General features: G+C 42.0%; 7 protein-coding genes and 1 non-coding gene across 10 annotated transcripts; 2 read left to right on the top strand and 6 right to left on the bottom strand.

Annotated features, from left to right (window-relative positions):
• Positions 1-7,363: 7,363 nt before the first annotated feature.
• LOC122615534 (gamma-glutamyl hydrolase) lies at positions 7,364-10,172 on the bottom strand. Its single transcript, XM_043790482.1, has 3 exons — positions 9,681-10,172; positions 9,144-9,621; positions 7,364-8,263 (listed from the first exon to the last, which is right to left on the bottom strand). The coding sequence occupies exons 2-3, from the start codon at positions 9,320-9,322 to the stop codon at positions 7,405-7,407; spliced, it is 1,038 nt and encodes a 345-aa protein (XP_043646417.1). The 5' UTR covers positions 9,323-9,621; positions 9,681-10,172; the 3' UTR covers positions 7,364-7,404.
• Positions 10,173-10,327: 155 nt separating this feature from the next.
• On the bottom strand, positions 10,328-12,614 carry LOC122615533 (gamma-glutamyl hydrolase A). The gene is made up of 4 exons (XM_043790481.1): positions 11,914-12,614; positions 11,640-11,690; positions 11,349-11,578; positions 10,328-11,289 (listed from the first exon to the last, which is right to left on the bottom strand). The coding sequence occupies exons 1-4, from the start codon at positions 12,123-12,125 to the stop codon at positions 10,670-10,672; spliced, it is 1,113 nt and encodes a 370-aa protein (XP_043646416.1). The 5' UTR covers positions 12,126-12,614; the 3' UTR covers positions 10,328-10,669.
• Positions 12,615-12,764: 150 nt separating this feature from the next.
• LOC122615535 (iron-sulfur cluster co-chaperone protein HscB) lies at positions 12,765-13,810 on the bottom strand. 2 transcript variants are annotated; one of them, XM_043790483.1, is made up of 3 exons: positions 13,520-13,810; positions 13,355-13,467; positions 12,765-13,293 (listed from the first exon to the last, which is right to left on the bottom strand). In XM_043790483.1, the coding sequence occupies exons 1-3, from the start codon at positions 13,739-13,741 to the stop codon at positions 12,906-12,908; spliced, it is 723 nt and encodes a 240-aa protein (XP_043646418.1). In that variant the 5' UTR covers positions 13,742-13,810; the 3' UTR covers positions 12,765-12,905. The 2 variants fall into 2 exon arrangements, with proteins under 2 accessions (XP_043646418.1, XP_043646419.1); XM_043790484.1 differs by having other exon boundaries at positions 13,355-13,447; positions 13,520-13,678.
• Positions 13,811-14,196: 386 nt separating this feature from the next.
• On the bottom strand, positions 14,197-14,856 carry LOC122617024 (mediator of RNA polymerase II transcription subunit 10). Its single transcript, XM_043792665.1, has 2 exons — positions 14,613-14,856; positions 14,197-14,557 (listed from the first exon to the last, which is right to left on the bottom strand). Exons 1-2 carry the CDS (start codon positions 14,732-14,734, stop codon positions 14,278-14,280), a joined length of 402 nt encoding a protein of 133 aa, XP_043648600.1. The 5' UTR covers positions 14,735-14,856; the 3' UTR covers positions 14,197-14,277.
• A 36-nt stretch (positions 14,857-14,892) lies between these two features.
• Positions 14,893-15,891, top strand: LOC122617023 (programmed cell death protein 5). The gene is made up of 3 exons (XM_043792663.1): positions 14,893-15,092; positions 15,354-15,474; positions 15,539-15,891. The coding sequence occupies exons 1-3, from the start codon at positions 15,030-15,032 to the stop codon at positions 15,760-15,762; spliced, it is 408 nt and encodes a 135-aa protein (XP_043648598.1). The 5' UTR covers positions 14,893-15,029; the 3' UTR covers positions 15,763-15,891.
• LOC122617022 (protein disulfide-isomerase TMX3) lies at positions 15,809-17,851 on the bottom strand. 2 transcript variants are annotated; one of them, XM_043792662.1, is made up of 5 exons: positions 17,614-17,851; positions 17,311-17,549; positions 16,632-17,255; positions 16,191-16,576; positions 15,809-16,122 (listed from the first exon to the last, which is right to left on the bottom strand). In XM_043792662.1, exons 1-5 carry the CDS (start codon positions 17,651-17,653, stop codon positions 16,119-16,121), a joined length of 1,293 nt encoding a protein of 430 aa, XP_043648597.1. In that variant the 5' UTR covers positions 17,654-17,851; the 3' UTR covers positions 15,809-16,118. The 2 variants fall into 2 exon arrangements, with proteins under 2 accessions (XP_043648597.1, XP_043648596.1); XM_043792661.1 differs by having other exon boundaries at positions 15,809-16,576; positions 17,614-17,850.
• Positions 17,852-18,214: 363 nt separating this feature from the next.
• Positions 18,215-20,812, top strand: LOC122617021 (U3 small nucleolar RNA-associated protein 4 homolog). The gene is made up of 3 exons (XM_043792660.1): positions 18,215-18,459; positions 18,532-20,365; positions 20,590-20,812. The coding sequence occupies exons 1-3, from the start codon at positions 18,323-18,325 to the stop codon at positions 20,707-20,709; spliced, it is 2,091 nt and encodes a 696-aa protein (XP_043648595.1). The 5' UTR covers positions 18,215-18,322; the 3' UTR covers positions 20,710-20,812.
• Positions 20,813-24,935: 4,123 nt separating this feature from the next.
• Positions 24,936-25,008, bottom strand: Trnam-cau. The gene has a single exon. It is a non-coding gene; the product is annotated as a tRNA-Met (tRNA).
• Between the last annotated feature and the right edge of the window lie 1,294 nt (positions 25,009-26,302).

The raw sequence follows: 26,302 nt of genomic DNA, 5'->3' as shown, positions 1-26,302 counted from the left end.
TTTACTTGTATCTTGTTTACCTTTGCCATCTCATCATCAACATCAGTATGGCCTTTCCCCTCCATATTTTTACGCTTGTTCTCATTTTATGTTGTGTATTTTTATTGCTCATGTTTCCTGCTTGTTATCTTTGTTGTTTCTGCCGCTTCTTAATGGCACTCGTTCTGTAATTTCATTTTTCATGTAACACCAGTCATCAGTAGGGGAAATTTTAATGAAATTTTCAAGAGTCCTCTTTGGTCCTTGGACAACACGAGCTGCTATTTTTGGTTCGCATAAAATCATTCGCTACTGCCAAATATGCGGCAGGCACCACTTATGCTAATTCGCACTTTGACCCAAATATCGGTCTACGTGAGAACAATCAAGTGGCAGATTGGCAATTGCTGTGCAATATTGGGTGAAGTGCCACTCGAGATGGATCTGTCTCCGATTCTCATTAGCTATGCAGCCTGTGTGTCGGTAATTGAACTTAATATGCTAACAAAATGTCTACATTTCACAGCGACTGCTGACAAGGAGACCCCAAAAAGCAAGCTTCGAAAAAGGAGCAGCTTTTCTGCTGATTGATGGGCGTGAAATTGAAGAAACAGGATACCCTAATCGCGATAACAAACAGAGATTTGCATAATTGCTTTCATTAAATAGTAACATTTAATTAATCACAGCATTCGTGAGACCAATCAGCATAAAAATAATATATTAAGTGAATTTAATGTTAGTTTCGCAAAGCGAATGACACCATTGCATTTATTATGCACATCTTTTTCGGACACTCTCACATTTTAATTTCGGACCTCTTTGAAGTACCATATTATCTGCCCAAGCCCATAAATTAGAACTCCCTCCGAGTAATTAGCCATGTACTGAGGCTCTTTAGGCCTTTTCCCAGGGGGACTTTAATTATTTATAAGAAGTGACCCAAAACGAATGCATAAGCTGACATCTGCAGTCGGTTCTCGGGAAAAACGAGCTGAGCAAACTACGTGCCTGGACCGTCCATTTGTCGGATGGAATCCGAAATAGAGGAAAAATAAAATAAACAAAACATTTATTCCAAACGCAGTCGAGCAGCCAACGGGAAGGTAATAGACCGCACAGCTAACTGGGCCAATGCACGTGCCATTTGTCAGGACGAGAAAAGGCCTAAAGGATCCGAGTGTGTACAGAGTTGTGGTCTTATTATAATTAGTAGCCACATAAGCACTAAAGTAGGTCAGCCTCATGGTTTTACTGCTGATTTAATACACCAAATCCAATTTTACTGACAAAAACTAAACAAAGCTAAGAATATCATGATTACTGTGAAGTAAAACATTTCAAAAGAGTAGTTTATAGGAATAAAAAGATAAAAACTATTGAAAATGTTCAAAGGTCCGAAAACCTTTATGGATCAGCCATTTAAGCACATGTTTTTGTAACGAGGGGGAGATTCTCAAATTGATGGAAGCGGTAAAACTGGGATCTTTGGCCCTGCTTTCATTCACAAATCGGATGATGCAGTTGTCGACGTCGCCGTCGTTGGTCGAAGGTTAACGCCTGCCGTGGAGGTCGTCCGATGACGGTGACGTTTACCGCAACGGGAGCTGAACCGAGCTGAGCTCGTTGGAGCCGGGCCAGGAATCCTTGAGCGGCTCCAGAGAGCAAGAGGATGCGAGGAGCAGAGAGACTAAGCGACCGAGCGACCTTGGGCAACTGCCGGTGGAACGGATTTCGCTCCTGAAAGGATTTCATTCATAATTGCCCCAAGAAGCCGTCCAAGTTCCGCACCCACTGGATCACGCATCCTGTCCTCGACCTACTTTCATTCTGGGAATCGGGATGCCCTCGGGAAACCGCACACACAAATTGGCAACTTTGTGCGCCTCATTGCTCCACACGTCGCCTGGCATTTAATTCGATTTTCGTTGTTCGCTCCGGTTCACTGGATAAGCAGTGTGCTGCTCCCATAGTTCGACTTTTATTGAGCCAAAGTCCACGGGAGGGACAGTCAGCGTCTGGCCGGGATGGGATGATTCTGGCAAAGATGGTTGCCACAAGGACACCCAAATGTAAGCTTCACAAAACTTATGAATGAATCGAATTTAATTGCCTAAGCATTGAAGGTCTCGTTACCTACTTACTTTCTAATGGGGAAAGTTATTGCCGACATTTCAGATATTCATAAAGCGATTCTACTTTTTAGTCAGCTTTTTATTCTGAATTTTGCTGTGTTAAGCACTAAAGCTGCTCAGATTTTATAATTGTAATCAAGTAGTGCAAAGTAATAAAATATTAGGAAATACTCTTACAAACAAAACATGTATAAAAAAATATACTTCAGCATAGTACAATAAGACTGCGATTTCCTGAAACTAAGCTCATTAACCGAATATGAAGAAAAAGTGGTATTGCCATAAGATCCTGTCCATTTTCAAGAAAATCAGTGTGCCCTTTTAATCAGAATTGCTGCCATTTCATCTCAACTGACGCAAGCCCCTTTAATTAGAGAAAGTGCAAGGACAGCTGAATCGGCGAGTCGAGTGCCGCATATGAATCCTGGGCAGAAAATGACGCATGGCAGAGTAATAAAAAATCAATCGATTCCCCGAGCAAGTGGCTTCATATCTCAGCTGAATCTCTTTGGCCAGCAGCTTCCACTTGCCGTTTGCCATCGCAGTGGCATTTTATGCATTCCACGCGTTCTTCGCAAATTGAATTTAAAGCTCAGTAATAATCAGTTTATTGCGTATACGACCAGTGGAGCGGAAAACGGAACTCGGAACGCGATACGCGGAAAGTAGACATTTGCATGGTGCGGTCCGGGGTTCAAAGGGTGCTCTTGAGTTGGAGGCGGGCGGGGGATGAGGTGGATGTGGTGGCACTGGAGGAGTATCTTCGCTGTTGCCGCTGCGATAAGGCAAATGGCAAGGGCATCTGCGCTAAGCATCGTCATCCGTGCACCTAACGAAGGTTCCCAACTAGTGACGTCGGCAGTGTCTCCATCTCTCTCTGAATCGGTCTACCCTTCTCTTTCGCTCGCAGTCTATCTCTCAGGTTTTAAACTGGGTCAGGGGCTAACAGCTCGACGCCGTCGTTGTTGTCCTTAGAGTCGTTGACGTTTGTCGGTTGCGGTTTTCCGCCGCCACATCCACACTTATTCGGAAAACCCCTTTTCCATCGCCGGAACTTATAAGCGTCATACACCAAAATAAAACTGAAATAGGCCTTTGATAAGTTTAGAATTCGCCATAATACCATACAATATTATTATTAATATTAGATCAAAATATGTTCTCTATGATTCTCTATTTTCTTCTAATATGATGTTTATTCTTTTAAAGTATTGTGTCCTTAAACTTTTTGGTTATATTATTTCTGCTATTATCTGCGGACATTAATAAAATTCGCAATAATATAGTTTTGATAATATTATATTAAAAATGTTTTCAAGTGGAATGTGATATTTTTTTAACATAATTTCTTATTAAAAGATACAATCTTTGTATCCCTACATGTATATTTACCCTTTCGAATACCTCGAATTAATTGTTTCCAGTGCAGATGTGATGATCAGGCTTGTTCGGACGTGGCCTCCTCCATCTTTTTGCCACATAATTGAATCGGCTGTGAATAAGGCCACCGGCCACTGGATTTGGTACAGTTTCCTTCCAGCTCATGATTGTTTCTTTTTTCCCCTTCTTTTGGTTATTTATATGCAGGCCACGCCCCGTTCCGCGCTCGAAGCATTCATGTGCAGCTGAGCAGTCAGAGCCCGCTTCGCACTTATTAATAAACCAAAACACTGGCGAATCCAAAGGCGTCACTCTGGCGTGTTGTGCCTTGGATGTAAGCCGGGCTAAAACGGATGCTCGGATGCCGAGACATAAATAAACTGCAGCTAATTTAAATGCACCGACCCTGAGACGCGCCCAACGCCCACCACCCCGTGGAAAGACAATCGCAACAATTTGCATTGTGCCACGCAGGGCAAGGATACTTTTCGATGTCCTGAGATCGCTTTAGCCTCAGAGGTCAGAGCTCGAAACAATCCGAAGTCCTCGAGCACACTTGACCCACTAAAATTCTTAGAGACACCTCAACGAGATGACTGACGAGGATGAGCACCAGTATCCGTATCCTTGGTCTAATCCTTTCAAGGGATGCAACACTTCGACGCGGGCCTAACCCAAATACTCGTATGTTTGCAAATAATGAAGCTTTTGTGTTGCTGCCCCGCTGTCGATTGGCCTTCGAACACTGCAAGAGCGCGGATGACGTCACACACACACACACACACACCCACACACAAATGTATAGTGGGCATACATACATATACATATACTGATATACATAGAGCCGATTTGGTGGCTTGCTGAATGTCACGCCCCGCCCCTCAGCTTAAATTTAGCCAAACGAGAGGCGACAGCCCATAATTGCCGGAGCAAAGTAAAAATAAAATGCCAAAATCAGCAGCACCAAATAGCCCGATATGGCATTTGAGCCTTTAGCATTTAAGAGGCTTACCGCAACACACGCGCCCCATTTGGCCAAAATGCTCGAAAGTAGGCAACGAAAACGGCCCAAAGTGAACGACAAATGTTTATGGGCCGGTTGGAAGTCAGAGGGCAACCAAAACACGATTTGTCAAATGGGCGAATGAAAATGGCAATTTTAATTGTCGGGGGTTTTGCAGAAAATTAATATGTGACCGGCAGTGGGAAAATTGGAACATTGAGTAATATGAACGAAATTTCAAGTAAATGAATGAGATTTAATAAATAAGCAATGTAAAGTGCAATATCCAGTTAAAATCTAGTTTTAGTACTCGTAATGAGGCAGCTCCTGAGTCACGCCGATTTGTCGGGTCAGTTGAAAGGATTATCAGAGTCAGACTCGCCCAGCACGCAGATATCACGCACCCTCACACACATACCCCCCACACACACATACACTCTCGACGGCGTGTGCAAAGCTGGGTGTGTATCCTTCAACTGCAGTTTAAATGCCAAATCAGCGTAAATTGTTCGTCTGGAGGGGGCTTACCTCACAGCTGCTGCAATAAAGGGTGCAGGGGTGAAGGGGTGGAGGGGGAGGACTGGTGTCCAAAGGACCTTTGGCTTCTGCAGAATTCGCCAAGCGGTTGTTGTAGTTGTAGTGGCTGTTGTCCTGCCTGCCGCTGTTCTTGCCTTTCGTAATGTCACTCGACGGCAACTGCAATGTCCTTGCAGCTCGGGTTCATTGGCCCAAAACGCCGAGCTGCAGTCTGCAGTTGCGCTCTCTGCGAGAGAAAGTAGCTAGTAAGAGAGAAGGTTGTCGGTGTGCGTGAATTTCAGAAGGATGTGGCAGAAAGTAGGTGAGAGGCTGGTGAAAGTAGCCATTAGTGAGAGAGAGAGGGAGAGAGCGAGGGAGAGAACGAGGCAGAGAGAAAGAAGGCCGGTTCAACGGACGGCAAGTAGGTTATAAAATGGCAAAAGGCCGGCCCTAAAAGAAGCATACCTATGACGTCATTGTGAAAGCCGCACAAACACTCACACACGTGCACTCACACAAGGAGAAAGGCGGCCGAGAAAGAGAGGGCGAATGGCATCTGCATTATCTGTGTGTTTGTGTCTTTGTGCAAAGGCGGCTTAATTTTCAGTTGAGAAAACAGAGAATATGCCTACATTCACTTTTAGACTTTTCCCCGGCCTACCCCAATTATCCCATCCCCATTCCCCCGCCCCATTCTCGCAACCATTTTCTTTACCCCCCGCCAAGTGTGAATGTGTGTCTCTGCAAGTGTGAATACACTCATCTATGTGAGTAGGTCTATAAAATGGGTACAAGGGCATTTAATGCGGCATTTATGCTGACATTTTTTTCCAGCCAGAATCGCAAAATAACGCATATAAGTGCACATAAGTCGCAACAAAAGGAAAGCAAGCAAATATTTAGTAAATTGTGGTAAATAGAGAAATATGTAAAGCTGGTGGAGCATTCTTAAAGAAATGTTTAGAAGGTGGGGGAATAATTCCTTAATTAAATATTGATTTAAGAAATAATATAGAAAAGAGTTAAATAATTAAATATATAAAAATGCAATTACAAAATAATAAAGAATACCATATAAAATCAAACAATAATCATTCCCTTTTATATTTACATATTGGTAATATGTAGACATATGTAGAGTAGACAATCACTACACATATCACAGATGTCTCATATGTCCCTATAGTTTAACACCAAATTTTCCACACTTAACCAGCGGTACAAAATGAAAGCACACAGTGTACCTTTAATAGAAATAAATGATTGAGAAGTGAAGAAAAGACCAGACATTTGCCTAGACTCATTAGCATGTGATTTCAGATCGAAGAAAAACTAATCACAATAGAGGGTGCAGAATAATCCAAGGGAAGGAAAAGTGCGAAAATGGAAGCCAGACAGTACGGAAAAGCCGGAGACCCAGACACAGAGATACCAGGACATAACAATAAGAGTGACACCCAGGACCAAGAAGCCACAGACAATAATGGGAATCAGACAAAAACATGTGCCATAACAAGCCGCCCCATCGGCGGTAATAACTCGACTTCACACCTCAGACTGAACTTTAACCCTGGCGGGAAAAAACCTTAATAAATATCCCGCCAGTGTCCGCCTAATGGAATATGCCGAGGAATTTTGGAAATAACCATAAGGCCGACAGCAAAACATTCCGTCCTGTCATGCGCTAATTATGAGCAGCCAACCTTTTGACAAGCCCCCTAGCAAGTAGCAGCACGGAAATGGGCTCGCCAGAAAACAAATCCCATGAATAGACAACATTTTATACATTTGGTAAGATGGGTACCCTATTCAAAAAATATATAATAAAGACCAAAAGGGAAATTCAAATTTAGATATAAAGCATTACAAAATGTAGTTATATAGTAGGATATTTAATTTTTTTAGTGAGGGAGTGAGTGAACAAAATGAACAAACATTATCTTACAATAAGCACTCATTGCTGTTCTATTCCCACATCACCCAAAAAATATGCAAACCCTTTCCCAGGACCCATAAAAATGAGCAGAAATATTCCATTTGCTTCGGGGAAAACCGAAGGCAATGGAGAAAAGCTTTCCACCATTGAACACCCAAGAAAAAAAACGAAAAAGAAAAGCGCGAGCAAAAATTGAACGGAAAAGTACTGCGTGAAATTTGCATGAGACAAATGTGGAAAGATACTCACAACTACTTTGTTGTACCGAAGAAATGGAAAATGGTAAAAGTAGCAGCAGGAAAAATGAGTAGGAAAATAACTGGCTCAAAGCAACAAGCAATTTTGCATTCAAATTTAGGCGGAGCCAAGAAAGTTAGACGGTATTAAAAGTCGAATTATTTGTCGTCTAATTTATTGAACACCTTAGGTATATTAAGTCTCGTGTATCACAAAGCCTAAGATAGGCTGAGCTCCTCAGCATCATCTCGGTCTTCCAAATAGTCCACGTTCTTCTCGAAAAGATAGCTCTGCTGCCAGTTGGAGTCCTTAAACTTTCCAGAGAAAACGGGTTGCCAGTTCCAAATTAGGTGTCGGGATAATAATTGGGCACTTGCGAACTGATTTTTGTTGCGGCGGCAGAAGTCAACGAACCGACTGCCGAAGATTTGGGCCAACTCGATGCCAATATGGGAATGCGCCATGTAACATTGGTCCTTCGAGTTGAAAAGCTGCTCAAACGCAGCGCGCTCTGGATGAAACTGACATCCAAAGATGGGAAAATACCGGTGCTCGACAATCGTGATGAATTCCAGCCCTGAAGTATCCTTTTGAGTGGCTAGAGGATGCCAGTCCCTAGCTAGACCAAAGGATTCCAAACTCTCTTTGGTGATGCAGTACTGATGCTGGTGGCAGGCAAATGGGTGCTTCTCCATCTGATCGGCAACCGACCCTGGCAGATTTCCAAGGAGCTGTGAATATTGGTAGTCATCGACTAGTTTTACTGGCATCGCTTCCCTCATGGGCTGGCAGCCGATTCGAATATTCGGTGCTTCGGCGGCATGAATAAGGAGCAACTGGAAGCCAAGGCAAGTTCCCCAAACTGGAAAGTATCCGCCAGGATCATCGAGTTTCTTCGCCCGCCGGTTACGCTCCATGGCCAGTTGGTAAATGAGCTCGGCACTCCGGACACAATCGCTGGTCAGATCCGGATTCGCCTGCCTATCAGCCTCGTCGATGAACACGGCTCCTCCTGGCAGAAGGATGCCGTTTAACTGACTCATAATCATCTCATAGTAAGCTCGTTCTCGACCGATCCTGGGGAATACAATTATTTATTTATATTTATGGTCATAACAGAAAAGACCACCCAGCTAGCGAAAATTTGTGAATACAATCAAGATACATGTTCATGCCATGTTTACATTCTAAAATTTGTAGTGTTCCACGTATATTTAAATGCTTTTATGCCCCCGCAGTTTTGAAATGAAATCGAAAGCTCTTTTGTTCGGCGACCACAATAAATAAACCTTAATAATGAACACTTTTCCTCGCTCATTCGTTAATCGCATTGCGTTCTGAAAGACTTTTTGGCAAATCGCCAGTTGAGGTAATTAATTCTCGCACATCGTATGTTTATGCAATTTGTATATTGGTAACCAGATGGGCACTGCCAATGCCCCAACCGCCTCGAATTGCTTCAAGTGGGAAGCGGGCTGATGGCTGTGCCCCTTGGGGTCGCAATTGTGGCCGAGTGACTTGGCCAAATCGATGCACGATGCATTGGCATCATGCAGATCCAGATTCCCCATCAAACGTATCGATTTTGCCATACATGTGAGCATTTTCATGAAAACAGCAACCTGAAATGCAACTACGTGACTTTAGATCTGAACTGCTTGGAATGCTTTCGGATAATAGGATATGTGAATATACAAATTAGACCGTACCAAAACATTACAAATTGATTATGCACCCGTTTTGGTTAATCGAACGCTTTAGAAAAAGTATTCACTGAGTCACTTTTCTTTTCAATACATAAAGAGGAATAATAAAAAAGTAAAAATCTGGAAAAGGTTGGAAACGAAATTATTATAAGTGGAAGCAATGCTTTGCAATTACATATTTTTGAATTATTTAAACTTTTGTGTACCACTATTTCAATGACAATTAATCACTAGTGCTTTTCAGTACTTACCAAATGGGCACGACATGGGCACCGGATGCCTCTAAAAACTTGACATAGGACGCAGCTATATAGCTGTGGTATGCCCCACCAAAGTTCTGCCGCAGTCGCGTGGCAATATCGATGCACATCACGCCAACTGTGGGTACGCGGTTGAAGTACGGCGGATTGGGATGTGCGCCATCCGCCATCGTCGTCTTCGGATTTCAAACTGCGACCAACTGAGCACTGTGCACTGCGGGCTGTGCGAAAAAATGACTCAAACTGAGTGCACTCGCATTATTCGACTTGAAAATGATATAACATTGATCATTCGGCAAAACTTAAGCGGCGCATATAAACGGTTAGATTAATTTATATCCGTTACACTTAGATGAAGCGTTTTTGAAGCACCATTTTATAAATTCACTGGTCAACCTCTCCGTCCGTCTGCCGTTCGCCCGTATACACGAAGTTTGATATACATAAGTTCCTCATACACCTCAATAAGCTAGTGGAAATAGGAAAATAATAAAATGAAAAAATATTTAAATGTCTTTAGATTCTTACTTTTGTAGTTTCCGAGATCACGACAGACATGGCCAGATGACAAGAACCACACGTAAATGGTAAGGGTTTTTTAAAACAATTTTCTAACAAATTTCACCCGTGACAAAGAACTCCAAGAGTTTTCGTAGCTTAGCATTTACATACTATAGGTCTTCGTACAGTACTCTAATATATTGAATTTATGTATACATATGTACTCCTTCCGATATGTTAAGGAAAATAAAAATCCGAAGTTTGCCGATGGCTCATTTTATTTTACATCATGGGTTTGACACACACATATATATTTTTCAACATTACTCAAATTTCAAACTAAATAATTACGAGAACGGAAATGGGACTATTTGGCAAGTTCGGGCTACAGTGTTTTAGCGGTGTTTTCATACCGATGAAATTCAATCGGTGTTATTCATACGCAAGTACTGCAATGCTTATTTCAATAACTTAACATGTATGATATCAGGGGTGTATGTACCTTATAGGGTCGGATACGTTACCTTCTACCTGAAACATGCTTTTTAACTATTATAGTATGCCCTCTTTCTCTACGAGTAAGGGGTATACAAATGTTCGCAAGTAATGCCAACGAGTTGTAAGCAGTACTGCTCCTTTTTAAATGTAGACTTCGTAAGAAAATTTTACGCCAATCACACTTAAAGATGGGATTTTGCTTAGCATTATCCATCTCCATTTTATTAAATAGCTATGAGTAACTAGTATCTGATAGTAGAAGTGCTTTTCGCATATAATCTCTTCATGTCTACTTTATATCCAGTGATACAAACATAAAATTACCTATTGAGACACCCACGGCAACAAGGACAATTTCTTTTTGATCAGCAATCACATAGATAACTTGAAAGATAAAGTTATAAAATCGATCAAGAAAACTAATTCCGTAAATATCGTGTGCATAAATGAAGTGACCATATGAAAGTCCAAGCAAAGTTCAAAGTTCTGGTCACTTATTTGCCGAGCAAAGCAACCAATTAATTAATTGATAAGAGAACCAGAGTCAGGAGTAATCCACTAAGAACAGGCATAGTGGTAGAACTGCCACCGCCTGGTACAATAATGGGAATATAGCCGCCACTACTACCCCCCTCGTTATCACCGCCCTCATCAGGGATGTCCGGAATTTCCATTTCATCATTGGTAAATAAATATTGCTGTATGTACGAGGAGCCCAGAATCGAAGTGTACTCCGGCTTATAGTTGTAGATTAGCGTCCTCGCCTGTTCCGTGGCATTCGAAAAGCTCTGGTTACTTTTTCTCGCCTCACTCACAAAGAAATCGGCGAAGAATTGACCACTCAACACAGCAGCTCCGGTATGAGGAATGCTCTTCTTTGTAAACTCGTACAGCGGCTTCTCCGGATGGAATTGTACCCCATAGAAGGGGTACTTTATGTGCTCTACAGTGGAAATGAACTCTATGCCATTCCAGTCATGATTTAGGGACATAACCCGCCATGTTTCATTAAGAAGATCCCTCTCGAAGTCTTTTTCCGTATAGCAGAACTGATGCCAGTGATAGGTCACATTCTCCTTGACCATGGTGTTGACGACATCATCACTGATGGATGCAAAAAGGCGGCTCTTCTTATAGTCTGATAAAAATATGTAGTTTCTGTATTCTGAATTTAATATATATTATAAGTAACTATACCTGCTTTAAACTCCATCGGAATGGCCATTCCAGTGCCCTCGCAGTTAATCCGGTGTTCAGTTTCGTTGGCCAGTTTGTAAACCATCAGTTCCATGCCAAGACAAGTGCCCCAAACCGGCATAAAGACTCCCTGATCGTTTAGTTCGATGGCCAAGTGGATGAGGTGTTCGCCTGCATCGGCGTACCCATTGCTCTGATTAAACCAAGTGGCTCCACCGGGCAACAAGACTCTGTAAAAGGAATAATAAATTTAGATGGCGGGAACTTCCTAGAAGGTATATTTATACTTACCCATTTATCTTGTGCATGAGATCGTCGTAGTAGCTGCGATTGCGCCCGATCCTGTCAAAGGTATTTGTATGAAAATTGTTTATTAATTGATTTCAGGCAATCTTATCAATACAACGCAATTTCGGTCTCCAAATCAAATTTACTCTTTTATATGTTGAATTTATGTTCTATAAATACACGTGTCGGAATACTTAATGCCACCCTATTCAGCCTTATCAAGCTTTGGCAGAATTAGCGGTCATGATAACATCTTTGTATCTGTCGGCTGACTTACCAAATCGGCACAACTCGGGCTCCAGCACCTTCGAGATACTTCACATACGAGGCGGCTATATAGCTGGTCTTGTTGTCAAAGTGTCTCGAGATCAACCCATCTACGTAAACTTCCTGCGTAAGAACCCCTATGATGGGTGATGAGATGTCTGCCTCTGACGCGGTCAACAGAGTTCCGATAAAAATCACCAAGCTGATCAAGAAGTTTTTCATTTTGTTAGATCTCAAAACGAATTTTCTATCGTCCAGATCAGTCGCAGTTCTTATATCTCGTAGAGGTTTCCTTCCGTTTTCTTTAGGTTACTCTTTCTTTGGTTCTGTTGGAGGTATTTCCTAAAAAGTATCTTTCGTTCCCTAAGTGCCTTGTTATGAGGTATTGATTATTTCACAGGTAATTCCTTAATAACACACTATGTTGGCAAGCAAGCTTTCTCAATAATCCGTAGGTTTTCCGTTTGGGAGAACTATTTCCCAACAAGAAGTCTTGGCGATTCCACAGGTAAGTCCAAACTCGGTCACCAATTAATAGGAACTGTCCGCTGATGCGCCTGTCGATTTGAATTTATATACGGTGCGCCGATTTTCCTCACCTATACAAATGACTCAGTCTGTGTGAGAAGGCATGAGTTTGCTATATGTATTTCTAGGTTCTTCAGGGGGTGTACCCCTGGCGACTTGAGTCCAACAGATAGTGCAGCGATTAATTGATTGTATTATTTTTTCCAAAGTGTTGTGACCGTGGCACAGGGTGCTCAATGAGAAGGGGAATAACTCCTGGGGCTTCCATCGAAAGTTGGATAAAAACCTGTTTTATTCGGGCGCTGTTGGATAATTAACTAATTGCATCGATCATAACTGTTGGATTGCGGTTTTTATTCACATTATAAAACAAACGAATTCACTGTTATTGTTTACTTAACAGCTGATAGATAGCAACAGGTGGATATGTGTGCGTGATCAGAACCGATTGCCGCCAAGTCGATTAATGCCAGTTCAGCTGCCCAGCAAACTTTGTTGCTTCTGTTTAATGCTGTTCTGAATACTCAGGAGGTACTTCATCGCTACGAGGGTTTCTTTGACTCCCGAAAGATCTTGGGTTTTGAAAAGGATATTTAACTTCTGGGCCATATTCTCTAGTTCATTGATAAGTTGCGCATTTAAACCCTCCAGCGTTTCGGTGTCTTTCGCATCCTCCACCTCCTCGTTTCGCTCCATCATGGCCATCAGAAATTCTTTGTTTAGGGCGCTATTATCCTGCGGCATTTGTTCACCCTCCAGTTGAAGAAGGTACTGACCACGCTCTATGGGAGTGGAAAGGGTTTTATATGCCTTGTTGATGAGGGAACTCCAGTCAGCAGAGTTGGTTTGCTCCCGGGAGGTTCTGCAAGCGAAGGGGTTTTTATCGTTGCCTTCCTGTCTTACTTACATATGACTATACCCACCTATTACTATACTTATCCGGATGCACAATGGTCTGCAACAGGCGAAAACTTCTTGTCAACTTCTGAGACTCCAAAGAAAATTCAATAGGGAAGCTGAGAAGTTTGAAGTAATTCTACAGAAACTTAAGGTTAAATAAACTAAATAATATTTATACAAGTACTCACTATTCCTGAATTAACATCCTGCAAGTGTCCACAGTCCGAACATATCATATTCTGCTTTAATTCCGATTTCTTTTGGCAATTCCAACAAGCCGGCGCAGATTCAACTGAAAATTGCCGTGTTTCTGGCAACCGGAATTGCTTAAATTGATTTGCATTTCTGGCAAGTGTAGTATAATTCGTTGCTTTTACAGCACTTTTAAGGCCATTAATTACGCTTCGCATTTTTTCTACTATAAATTTAACTAAAGTTCATATACAATTGGAAACCCTTAATTACACAAGCTGACAATAACAAAGAACAGCTGGTAAAAAAAACTTAGGTGGCAACGCCATTTCATTGGGGCTATCGAGCTTTAAACTTTAGATTTTACTTTTTAAATATATCTTCCTCAATCCCTAATTTTATATTTAAAATGAGATAGAACTTAAATATTAAAAATAAATAATTTATCAACATATTGCGTATTTATAAAGACACAATATTCAAAAAATTTTCAAAAACAACTAATAAGAACAGAAATGTTTGTAAAAAAATACAAATGAATCGCTAAAATTAGAAATATTTTAAATGATTACTCGTATATATATATTCTTATTCTCTATTATATTCTTAAATTAGACAAGGAGCATGAAAGAATATTCGCATACACAATCGCAAAGTCAAGTGAAACACAGAGTTTTATGTACAGAAATGTAAATTTATTCCAGGCTGTGGCTTATAATCTAGAGTTCAGGTGGCATGTCCTTGGAGCACGTCCTTACATGGAGTCCTTGCGGTATGCGCGGTAGTTGTTCATCTCGTTGGGAAAGGTTTTGTACAGTTCCAGCAGCAGATTCGTCTTGAACTTCTTAAGGCCCTCGATTTTGCCCTTGACCTCCTCGTTTTTGGCCAGTGCCTTCTCCACGCAATCCTTGGTATACAGCTGGGGATTCTTGTCCTGGTCGATGTAGTCGAAAAACACCTCAAAGGGCACATAGACGTCCTGCACCTGGGAACGTAGCTTGTCGATCTCTTGGAGGCCGGTCACCAAGCTGTTACTAATGATGGAAAATATGTAGACTATTGTTTAACAAAATTTTAGCATTTTCTTACATTTTCTGGTTGAGTACGTTCTGACCCTGTGGCTGAAAATCGCTTACGATGATGCGGATCTGTCGAACGTTCTCGATGAACATCTCTAGCTGGGTCTCAAGGTTCTCCAGTGGGGCAGACATTATCCACGAATTTATATTGTGCTTACTTTCTGTTTATTTCGTTTATCTGTTTGTTTTCCTTCGCAGATATTTTACTTTTCTCTAAACTCTTCTTCTTCTCGAAAACACCAAGTAACCAGGGATACCAAAACGCAATTTTGAGTTTTCAGACTTATCAAAGAGCAAGGAATAGCAAGGTCACACTGTTTGACTGCACACTTTTTTGCTACAAAGAGCGTGATTTATTTTTATAGAAGCAAAAACTAAATAATTGCTTAAGTTACTACAATAATTCGACTGAAACCCAGACCTCAGAATGTCGGATGGAGATTTGGATGCCTTACGCGCCCAGCGCATGTCCCAAATGCAGTCGCAATTCGTAAGTGAAACATTTTTGTGACTCCAAACCGGCTACATTCCTCTAGAGAATTCCAAAAATAGTCATAATTTGGAATGAAGGGAAATTAGAATTTCCAAAATAATATATAACTGTTTAGAATAAATAAACCATTGTATGTTTTGTTTATATTAATAGGCACCTTTTATTTTAATCCCTATGAGTCATCCCACTCGACTGGGACACCTGTTCTTTAAAAGGCATATCCTTCATTGACCTTACCTCCTTTTCTCCTATTTTTAGGGCGGTGGCGGCGGCAATGATGCGGAAAAACAACAAGCCCAACAGGAGCAGATGCGCGCCCAGGAGGAAATGAAGCACTCAATATTATCTCAAGTTCTGGATCAGCAGGCCAGGGCGCGACGTATGTGTTGAACACGTCTTGATCATGAACACCTTCACGTTATAATACTTAAAATGTCCTTTAGTGAACACCCTCAAAGTCAGCAAGCCGGAGAAGGCGCAAATGTTCGAGAACATGGTCATTCGCATGGCCCAGATGGGTCAGGTGCGCGGAAAACTGGATGACGCTCAGTTCGTCAGCATCCTCGAAAGCGTTAATGCCCAGATGCCGCAGAGCAAGTCCTCCGTGAAGTACGATCGACGTCGGGCGGCCATCGATAGCGATGACGACGAGGATTACGGCTGCTGATCCATCCGAAATTCCACCCAATTTTTAATTTAAGTTATGCCCGCTCTTCACATCCGCTAAATCATGTTTATTAATTTTACTAACTTAAATCGAGAAACAAAACTAGACGCACGAATGCGAATCGATTAATTTGTGTCAAATGGCGAATCTTAAAGCGGATTGGAAGTTTGCGCCCAGCGGCAATGAGATACATTGACATAGGACAAGATTTGGCTTACATTTACATGCGGTAGAAAAGTGCTCTAGAGGATGGGTGGGGTCTTCTATGACTTCTTATAGGGTTTTTCATTTCATAATCTTGTTCGATCCTTGTTTCCCATGATAATGCTCGGAAATGCACTTTGAGATCATCTTATTTACCTTCAACATGAAATCGTTCACGCTCAATCCAAAGCTTTTACAAGATTTTATTTTAGTTATCCTCTTACTCCTTCTTCTCGTGATCTTCATCGGGATCTTCTTCTGTGACCAAGCAATCGCCGCAAAATATGGAGTACATGATGAGCGACAAGAATCCCAGCGGCAGGCCGAAGATAACAGTGGTCAACACGGGATTTCCCAGCCACATATCCCTTAGAGCTCTTCGCACTTCAAACAACGCCCGATTTAAACGTACAAAGTACGTATCTCCTCCATAGGCAATGGCACTTTCGTTGCGGATGGATTCTAGGAAAAGATGCAGAGCCTGTGGAGTCATTTGCATGGGATCATCTTCGGGTATGAAGTGGTGTTGGGTGCTCGAATTAATCGCTATCAAGTGAGGCGTTGGCAGTTGATCCAAGATAATAGAATGAGCTATTGATGGCTCGCCAATCTGAAATGGAAATATTGATCAGCGCCAAATAGATAACTTTATATGTATCACTTACCCATCCAAATTGGAATTTGTCATGATATCGCGCCCTGTGTTTTCTTATCACACCCTCCACCATGTCCCGAAACTCCAGCTCATGCGTGGCTATCTGATTGAGCTTATCCTCCTGTACCACAGCCAAAACCAAGTACTTGTTGGTCTTCAGCAACTGGTGGATGTTAAACCGAGTGACCTTTGGAAAGAGTGTGAACCTCTCGACGTTCACCCACTGGAAAACGGTTTCGTTTACTTCATTGGGGTCCATTTCGTGGGCCAAATGCCCGTGCGGATAAAAGTGGTGCTGCTCTTCTTTGTAGACTATCACGGCTGGCAGTTTCTCAAAGTCAAAGTGCTGGGCAGCAATATCCTCGCTGGTGGCATAGAAAAATCCATGCTCCTGGTAACCTTCGGCTGCAGCATAGTATGTATCCCACACCACGCCCTCCTGTTGGCCCACGAAAATGAAAAATATCGTATGGGATCCCTTAAGCATGTCTACACTCTCCGTTCGCGTGACCAGCTGAACTGGAGGACCTGACATCCTCAAGGCATAATCTACCAGCTCATCGCGACCGCGGTCTCCGTTGTAGGTGAACTCCATGTTGCCCTTGATGAACATGATGGTGGGATAACCACGAACCTATAAGATTGGGAAAGCTTAAAAGGGTCTTGGACTAAAAATGGTCTATTCCCACCTTGAACTCCTTTGCTGCGGCCGGATACTTGGTACAATCCAGACGACCCACTCGAACGTTGGTGGCATGCAGCGCCTGAGCCACCAGAGCAAAAATGGGCTCCGTTTTCTTGCAGTAGCCGCACCATGGGGCATAGAACATGACCAACCATTGGCCCTCGTGTCGCACATCGATGAACCGGTCACTGAGCTCCAAAACCTTCGAGGATAGCCCCGCCGAACCCAAGGTCAGAAGCAGAGCTGTTGGTTTGGTAAATAATTAAGCACCAGCTTGGATTCTTTCTATTGCTCCTTATTTATTTACCACTTATGAGGCCGAAGGTCCACATAGAATTTGGCGACATCCTTGCAGCTGGTTTTATTTGTACTTCCAAGTGTGATTTACTTGCTCCTTTTCTGCTAGATCATGCTTTATGGTATTTTACTAGCTTCTTTATTTAATTTAATTAGTTGATTGGTTTAATTTTCAGTTCGAATTTATTTTCCTTCGGACCGCAACAACAAAAGAAAACATTTGCAAAAACCACCCCCTTCAGAGTGACCAGATTTAGTTGGTATCCAAAATACTTTATGAGATACACTTTAACCCTATACGTAACTCTTAAAAATTTGGTTTTAGGATTTTATATTTCAAAATAAAGTTATTTAATTTATAAGCATTCCAGATATCCTGCTACCATAGATTTAGAAATTACAATTCACATGAAAACTTATTTTCATTTCACAAGAACATCTCCTAGAGCTGATCTTAAATAAATATGTAAATTATATTTACAAAAGAACTTTCAATTTTGAAAACAGTTTTAGACGCCCATCATAAGTTTTAGTTTTAGAGCTGCCCCCTAAGGGTTAATCTGGTATATTCTTACCCAAATGGCAACTCTCAACCTTTGTTTACTTCGCAACATAGAACATCTGGCCACTCTTAGGCACACACGTGCATCTCCAGTGGAATTTTGTTTCAGTTTTGCTCTTTATTTTTTCTTGCTAAATAAGTGTATTAACTAATTACAATGACGAATACCGCGAAAAAGGAACCACAGGAAAGGGGGAAGCATCAGGTGCATAATGTGCGCTTCTACACGATAAAACCGCGTGGAATTGTCAGCTTGGCGTATAGTAAATCGAGCAAGTGTCTCGCTCTTAGTCGGTAAATTATAAAAAAAAAAACCCTACGAATTATTGTGATTATTGGGATCACTAATGAGTACACTTATTGCAGTGAAACGCCGGTCATAGAGCTGTGGAACCTGGAGCACACCCCCTACTTAGATCGTGTAATCCACCTGCCTCCCGACTCACCAGCAGAATCTTTAGCTTGGGCGGGAAACCGTCTGTTTTCCGTGGATCTCACGGGTAAACTGATCGAGTGGGATTTGATTACGCTGAAACCACGATACGAGCACTCTCCCACTGGTAATGCTCTCTGGAGTCTCGACGTGAACCCCGCAGAAACGGATATTGCCGTTGGCTCAGAGGAAGGGCACATTAACCTCCTGAGCATCGAGAATGACGAAATAACCTATAAATCCCTTTTTAACAAGCAAAAAGGTCGCGTTCTCTGCATCAAGTTTGATAAGACAGGAACTAAATTGGTGACCGGCACCGAGGGATGTGTTCGCATTTGGAACGTCCTCAAGGGCACCACTCTGCACACGATGTCCCTCTCCGAAAAGAATGTAATCGTTTGGTCCCTACAGGTCCTATCCGATAATACGATTATTGCTGGCGATTCAGCAGGATTTGTAACCGTTTGGAATGCAGAAAACGCGACACAGATCGATTCAACACGAGTTCTTGATAAAAACGTATTTGCCCTGGCTGTGAATAAAAAGGAGGATCGATTGGTTTGCAGTGGAATGCAGCCACCGCTCATCCGGATTTTCAGCAAAACCAAGATCAAGCGGGAGGAGTCCACCAGCGAGCGGTGGATTAAATTTCTGCAGCGCGATGCCCACAAACACTATGTAAAATCCCTGTTGGTTATCGACGATCAAATCTATTCGGGTGGCTTGGATGGCATATTGACCATTACCTCCAGTGAACGGATGCATGCACACCTGTCGCAGCATGCTCCCTTTCTGAAGGGTTCCGTAGCATCACTGTCAATCAGTAAAAAGCTTTTGCTTTTACGATATCCCAACAGCCTACACCTGTGGCGTTTGGGTTCTGTGGCCCCGCAAAGCGAGGACAAGAAGAAACCCTGGACCCACCCAGTAGGTCATACGGAGGAACTACTTTTGGAGCAGCCACCCCAGAAACTGCTCCAACTAAATGTCAAAGAGCAAAACTTTATACAGTCTGCTGCCATTTCACCAGATGCAAACTGGATTTGCTACTCCACCTTAAAAGAACTCCGAATCAGTCGTTTAAAAAGTGATCCCCTGCAAGTGGAGCGTCTGGTAGACGATCTTCCCGAAGAACTTCAACCAGCCAGTCACATAATTTTCACAAAGCAGGGAGGTCTAGTACTGCTCAATCAGCAGAACAATCATCTTAGTTGGTTTAACTTAGAGGAAGATCGGGTGACATTCAAATATACTGTAGATTTGAGTGACAATTGTAAGAATACGATTAACCATCTGGTTATCTCTTCGCATGGCGATTATATTGTGGCTGCATGCTCAGACCACATAATATCGGTTTGGAAACTACATGGAAAGCAATACAAGCATCTGTTAAACCTACCTAGACATCGAGCAGGTACCTCATCCCTATCCATGCACGAAGATCACCCACGTGTGGTGGTCGCCTACGCCAATGGAAAGCTGGTGGAATACGATTTCGTCAATCGGATATTCACCTGTGAAACTGATGAGTACCTGATACCGGAGACCAGGCACCATTGCATCAGTGGAATCAGCCTGGATCCACAAAACCCCAATATATTTATTGTTCACACCGAGACCAATTTGTATGTGTTGGAGAGGGATCAGCATCTGGATCCAAAGGAGCTTGTGAGAAACAGCAAGTCCAAGAAGTTATCAAACGGAAACTGCTCCACACTTGCTGCCGGCTCTAAAGGGTTGAGCCTCAAGACGCTGCTGCCACGACAGGTAAGAAAAATGGAAGATCATTTTAAGCATTTCGTGACACTTTGAATTACAAAGCAATCTGATTTAAACTGAAAGAACTGTTCAGAATAAGAGGACTAAAGCTACTATTAGGCATACAAACTATACATTTTTTAAAGTTTTTCATCCTTTATATAGTTGCAATAAATCCCAAACCTCCCCCATTACTTGCAAACACTTTCACACCTCCATTTTTCTCTTTGCAGCACCTGGTGCACGTGTCTCGCCTGAGCTCTAACGAACTTGTCAACGTCAGCATTTCGACAAACAATCTGTTGGCTCCGCTGCCGCCGCCGTACCAGCGGAAGAAGTTCGGTGCCTCGTAAATGGAGCGCCACAGGATGAAGTTGAATGGAGTGGAGGATCTCCACTTTGGCTTACCCAGTAGTTTCCACTTAGTTACCAAATAAAATCAAAAGTAGAAAACAATGGTGGAGTGGATTTTTCGAAGGCTCGTGCGGCTTGCACTCAGCATTCGCACGGAAATTTGTCAAATGTATTGCCAAAAATTTGTCTCCGACGTCTCGTCGACGACTACAATGTCTCTCGGTCCCATTCCCGTGATTTCTTTCAGGCGGTTCTACGTGGATTGTGCAACATTTCGCTTCGTTTTGTGTCGCCGGCATTTACTGTAATTGTTGTTGCTGTTATTTTTTGGTTTTACACTGTCTAGCCAATGTCTAGACAAGTGCATACCACACAGACAGTCGAAAACACACGCACACAGAGGCAGCGGGCGACGGGGTTTTTGGGGAGTCCTGGGGGGACGTCGATGCACAATTCAACTTTTAGCTCAAAAACTCATTGGCCGGCTGCCTCTGCTCCGCCGCCGCTCCACCATTGTGGCTGAATGGGTGGGCGTTCTGTTTCTGATTCTCGGCAAAAAAGTCCGAGTATCCCGCAGCCATATTCGAATGCCAGGAGAGGCCTGCACTTGGGCTGGGTCATGACCACTTTGGGATCAGAAAGGTGATTAAAACTTTGCAATCGCAGCTCGGAGTGGAGTCTCGCATCTGACGGACTGCTGTATCGCCGTAATTAAAATGGATGAAAAGTATTAAACAAAACTAATTTAGAAATCGCTTTGCTTTTAACTTCATTTTATAAGCCAAAGCTGCAGGGTTTTTCTCTAAAAGCATGTATTTCGCATGTACTAAGAAGTATATTTCCATTTCTTAAAATGTAGGTATATTCACAGTTTATGTTTTAAGTAAATTGGGTTTTAAAGGGTTGTGTTCAAATGTTATTTTACAGTATTCAGAATTCGGTTTGTCCCTTTTACCTTATTTTCCATCTTGTTATGTGCATTGCAATGTGCAATTTTTGGCCGTTATTTTTTCCTTTTTGCATACAATTTTTTGACCAGAATGGAAACCCCTTTCCGACTTCCCCGTGTTTCCGTAACTTTTCCCGGATCGGACCAAAACCGACGGAAAGACCGACGGGCTGCGTTTGTGGGGGCGTGTTATATTTGTGGGGCGACAGTTTCCGCATAGCAAGCCAAGTGGCGAACAGACATGAATAATGAGTGAATCGAGTGAAGTATTCAAACTAAGCATACAAACTATAAATGCACACATAACGCATACGCAACGTATGCCAATTTGGCTGGAAACCCCAACCACAGTGCTCCGCCCTCGGGCGCTTTTGTCGGCATTAAAACTCACTTAGCCGTTGAAAGGCACAGGGTAGAATGGAGTTTGAAGCTTGGGGGAAAAGTTATGCAAACTACGCAATGCAAACTACGGGCAAAAGTCGTACTGCAGTCGAAGGAAGAAGTCGTGAGAGTCTGCCAAAGAAGTCTAGACAGGCAATGGGCGAAACTTTGGCGGTGGCAAAAAAAGTTTTTCCACATGGGGCAAGCGAAATGGAAGGTGTGTGATAAGGGAAGGCAGGACAAGGAACAATGCCTCAAATTGACATTTAATTGGTTTGCAAATTAGCCAAGGAACAGAGCCACAAAGCAGCAATCTTCCTATGGGAATTTGCACCTCAAATGCACTTTTCAACGTCGCATGTTCAGGGATGCAAAGTGGTTGAGTATTGCAAACCAAAATAAAGGATATTATTTTTCGTAAAAAAGAAAAAACCTATTAAATTGTGAGATAAATAGAAAGTTTAATTTTCAAAGGCCGTTTTTTGAAACGGATATTAAAAAAATAAATTAAATAATTATTCCTATGAAATTATAAAACTATTTTATACAAATTTAAACACTTTTAGTTAAGAAAATTGTATAAAAAATGATTAAACGTTAATTTTTTACTAGTTTGCCTAAGACTACGATTTTCGTAGCACTCTTTCTAAAACTGGTTTCGATTGGAAACTTTTTATTCTAAATAACATAAGTATCTACAATAGAACAGCTTAAATCAATAAGCCAAAACAACATATTTTGCTGGGGTATTCAAATGATCAAATATGTTAGATCCTATTGGAACCCTGCTAAGTCCGTGTGAATCGCCCACCGATTCGAGGTGCTAATAAACAAGGACTCTTGCGGGCTAAATTACAGCCGCTAATGAATGAAATGGGATAAAGCTTAATTTGCATTTAATAAAATTAACGCGTGGCAAGTGCAGGGGGTGCTAATTGGGGGGTGGGATGGGGGTAAATGCTCGCATCAGCATAAATCGCATGCGGTTGTCATGGCAGTGGTTTGGGGGCAACCAACTCAAGTCTAGACAGGGATCCATGGGATGCAACAGCAACCGACCGACCAGAGGACAATGTAAGGACAAACGTGTCCTGTCTGTCTGGCACTCGTCGGGGGGTTAAACCGGAGGGGGAATGGGTGCTCAAGGGGTAGCTGCGCTCTTGTCTGAGGCATCGTAACTTTTGGCTCAACACAAAACTTGATTGAATTTTATGCTCGCCAACAACAATGGGGGAAAGCAATGGAGGAAAGCCAGCACTTAATTGGTCTGAAAGAAAACTCTTTGGGAAGCCGCAACAAAAACACAATATTAATGAAAGTGCAGCTGTGCAGGTGATGACCACCGCTGAAAGGTCAGCTGGGACCTCTGGCGAACTCAAGTGGCGGCGGGTTCATAAAAATCCTTTTTATGACCGAATCGAGGGTACCAAGCGATTGTATTTTATTCTTTCCGTCTATTTTTAGTCATGATTTTCACTCATTGGCCCTTAACACACTTCAGAAAATATCAATCTCTATTGTGAATTTATGAAAGTCGAAATTACCGTATTGATTAATATAACTGTTAATATTTTAGACAATCCTGTAGAATATTTTAATTATAATTTCTTAGATAATTAAGTGCAAAATTTAGATAAACGAATAGCTATATTTTATATAATTATTTTGATATTATTTTGATACGGACATTCAAATCGTATAAATTTATTTGAATGCAACATGAAACTATTCGATTTCTACAAATACCGGAAGTATATTTTTGTAGTGCATCAGCGAAGACAGGAAAACGTTCATTGAATTTTGTCCTTCGCTGAGCTGCCAAAGGACAAATGCACAATAAAGAGAGATACATTGAACGGGGAGTTCGCAAGGAGCAAATAAAGAGCAGTGGGGAGCTTAGTTGGGGCTCCGTTCGCCCGCACTAACACCAACAATTTGATATGCCTGACGCTTCCTGGCTCGTCTGGAGTAAGTTTTCCAGTTTCATTGCACTCGTCGCCAAGTCGAGTCGAGTGCAATGTCATCCTGACACATCCTGGCGCCCAACCACCTCCCACCTCCCACCACCCGACACCCATCGCCCATCTGGCGGCGCCTCTCCTCCTGGAGAATCCAGCCAGGAGTCAACTTGTCAGCCAACTACAATTTACGAGCATTTCACTTCGTTTGCTTCGATTTTCATTGCATACTTTTTGGGGCGGCAAATGAAGAGAGTCGAGTTGAGCTTGCAGCTCCATAGCGATTTCCCTCCATTTTCCTTCGAGTCGGAGAGTCCTTGGAAATTGCATTTCATTTCCCGCTGGATTTAGCTTAAGTCTTAAAGTGTTCCCCCATGAATTTCAGTTAACTTTCCTGTTAAATCGAGTGACTCCAACATTTCTCCACGGTCTTCAACACTGTTATTTTTGCTAGTTAACTTAATTGCTGTTACTGGGCTTGTTGTTGTTGTCCTCGTGTTGTTGTTGGTTTTGTTTTCAGATTTATGCATAATGTGACTAACGTCGTAATCTTCATAACGATGTTAGCCAAGTTTTTGCCCGTTGCAACGCGTTGCCCTCATTGCGGTTTTTATAAATGTCGTATTTCTGCGGTTTACAGATTTAATGAGGGAAAAACATCTTAGTTCTCGAAGGGAGCAGACCCCGCGATGCCCTTTAAATAATAATGATGCTAGGTTTTCTAATAGATGCATGTACATATAATTAAACATGTTCACATAGATATGTCCATAAAATTTTTCTTGTTCGCACATTCCTTTAAGTTTTCTTTAAGGATTTATAAATAAGCAAATTTCAGCAGGCCCGTGAAATAAAATAAATTAAAATGAGGTCAATTATATACATTATACATATGTAAGTACATATGCATTATATACATACAATAAAAAAATGTACATGCCCCGGGTGAGGCTCGAACTCACGACCTTAAGATTATGAGACTTACGCGCTGCCAACTGCGCCACCGAGGCAATTGATGACTGAGATTCCTAAGTATGCATTATAAGGTACTTGGATTTGCGAACGAGGATCTAGTTTTAAAAGTTAGGAAAGGTGAAATGCACCTCAGCTCCAGATCGCGTATCGATTGGACATTTAGCACAGGGTGTTTTATGCAAAACAGCTGCCTGTTGCAAGCGAACCACAACCACCGCAGCTAGAACAACAATTGCAATCATAAAGTGGCAGCCCTGTTGTCTTTGTTGTTGTTTTGTGTAATTTTTGTGTACGCGCTTCGCTTCGCAAGTGGCAACCACAATTTAATTAAGCCAACAGCAACCGCCCAGGAAGGCGGTGGGGCGAGGTGCAGGGGGGGCGTGGCTGATGGACGCCGGCCTGCTAGATTGGACAACATTAGCATTGAAACAATGTTGTTGATGTCAGGGCAATGTGTTTACTTTCTAGCTCGGTGCACTGAAAAATAATGTATGTACTTACTATCGACAATTTTCTTTAATTAAAAATAACCGTTTTCCACAAATTCATTTTTAAAACATAGCACTACGGCTTCTATAATTATAAAGTATTACGGGTAATCTTTGATTTTTTGTTAATACTTATAAATTAAAATGTTTTTTTCTTCTCCATATTCTTATATATATTCTTATCTTTGAAATACAATAATTCTGCTTTAAATATAATAAGTGTTTTTGTGGTATTTTTGTTTTTGTTTAGTGGTATTTGTTGATCTCATAAAAAATGTATATTTAAATTAATATAAATAATATAAATTATTTATGCAATAATTGTTGAATGTATTGCAACCCGCTTTTAAACTCTTGTGGCGCCAGAAAGGGGTCGCCGTAATTTTTGTAGGTGTTTGCCTTGTCCAGAAGTGACCAACTCCAGACCAGGCTATCACTTTAATAGACACGTTCTCATGTGGCCACCACTTCCTCCAATTCCTACCCCTGCCCACCACTGGCTTCACCCCATTTATGGAAAGCCACTCGGCGGCGCCTGCTCGAGTGACCGCAAACGGAAAATGTGGAAAATGACTTGTCGTTGCCTGCCTTTCGTTGTCGCTGCGGCTTGTTCTGGCTGCCAGCAGTTTCCCCCCTTTCCTAACTATTACTTACCCATTACCATCTCTTTTTCTGTGGGTTTCCAGCTGGTTGTTGTAATAATTTGATTAAATTGAACGCTTTAAGTGATTTGCATTTTAAATTTCAATCAATATGACGTGACTTCCAGTCGTGGCTTCAACTGCCGGACAGGATGCAACTATCGCCAAGGCGAGACAGAGAGATAGGAAGATAGGGCTAG

This window comes from Drosophila teissieri, chromosome 3L (genome assembly GCF_016746235.2).
Source record: "Drosophila teissieri strain GT53w chromosome 3L, Prin_Dtei_1.1, whole genome shotgun sequence".
In the NCBI taxonomy this organism is placed as follows: Eukaryota; Metazoa; Arthropoda; class Insecta; order Diptera; family Drosophilidae; genus Drosophila; species Drosophila teissieri.
The sequence above is the reverse complement of the archived record's forward strand: the minus strand, read 5'-3'. Positions and strand labels throughout refer to the sequence as shown.

Bases quoted from the DNA above. Each gene is read 5' to 3' on its own strand.
- LOC122615534 (XM_043790482.1), bottom strand. From the start codon at position 9,322: ATGGCGGATGGCGCACATCCCAATCCGCCGTACTTCAACCGCGTACCC. The intron at 8,264-9,143 runs GTAAGTACTGAA...TGTATTCCCCAG, and splicing joins GCCCATGTCGTGCCCATTTG to GATCGGTCGAGAACGAGCTT.
- LOC122615533 (XM_043790481.1), bottom strand. From the start codon at position 12,125: ATGAAAAACTTCTTGATCAGCTTGGTGATTTTTATCGGAACTCTGTTG. The intron at 11,691-11,913 runs GTAAGTCAGCCG...TACCTTTGACAG, and splicing joins GCCCGAGTTGTGCCGATTTG to GATCGGGCGCAATCGCAGCT. The intron at 11,290-11,348 runs GTATAGTTACTT...TATTTTTATCAG, and splicing joins TCCGATGGAGTTTAAAGCAG to ACTATAAGAAGAGCCGCCTT.
- LOC122615535 (XM_043790483.1), bottom strand. From the start codon at position 13,741: ATGCGAAGCGTAATTAATGGCCTTAAAAGTGCTGTAAAAGCAACGAAT. The intron at 13,468-13,519 runs GTGAGTACTTGT...AAGTTTCTGTAG, and splicing joins AGGATGTTAATTCAGGAATA to AATTACTTCAAACTTCTCAG. The intron at 13,294-13,354 runs GTGGGTATAGTC...CTTCGCTTGCAG, and splicing joins CCGGATAAGTATAGTAATAG to AACCTCCCGGGAGCAAACCA.
- LOC122617024 (XM_043792665.1), bottom strand. From the start codon at position 14,734: ATGTCTGCCCCACTGGAGAACCTTGAGACCCAGCTAGAGATGTTCATC. The intron at 14,558-14,612 runs GTAAGAAAATGC...TTCCATCATTAG, and splicing joins AACGTACTCAACCAGAAAAT to TAACAGCTTGGTGACCGGCC.
- LOC122617023 (XM_043792663.1), top strand. From the start codon at position 15,030: ATGTCGGATGGAGATTTGGATGCCTTACGCGCCCAGCGCATGTCCCAA. The intron at 15,093-15,353 runs GTAAGTGAAACA...TCCTATTTTTAG, and splicing joins CCCAAATGCAGTCGCAATTC to GGCGGTGGCGGCGGCAATGA. The intron at 15,475-15,538 runs GTATGTGTTGAA...AATGTCCTTTAG, and splicing joins TCAGCAGGCCAGGGCGCGAC to TGAACACCCTCAAAGTCAGC.
- LOC122617022 (XM_043792662.1), bottom strand. From the start codon at position 17,653: ATGTCGCCAAATTCTATGTGGACCTTCGGCCTCATAAGTG. The intron at 17,550-17,613 runs GTAAATAAATAA...CCAAACCAACAG, and splicing joins GACCTTCGGCCTCATAAGTG to CTCTGCTTCTGACCTTGGGT. The intron at 16,577-16,631 runs GTAAGTGATACA...TTTCCATTTCAG, and splicing joins ACAAATTCCAATTTGGATGG to ATTGGCGAGCCATCAATAGC.
- LOC122617021 (XM_043792660.1), top strand. From the start codon at position 18,323: ATGACGAATACCGCGAAAAAGGAACCACAGGAAAGGGGGAAGCATCAG. The intron at 18,460-18,531 runs GTAAATTATAAA...CACTTATTGCAG, and splicing joins AAGTGTCTCGCTCTTAGTCG to TGAAACGCCGGTCATAGAGC. The intron at 20,366-20,589 runs GTAAGAAAAATG...TTCTCTTTGCAG, and splicing joins AGACGCTGCTGCCACGACAG to CACCTGGTGCACGTGTCTCG.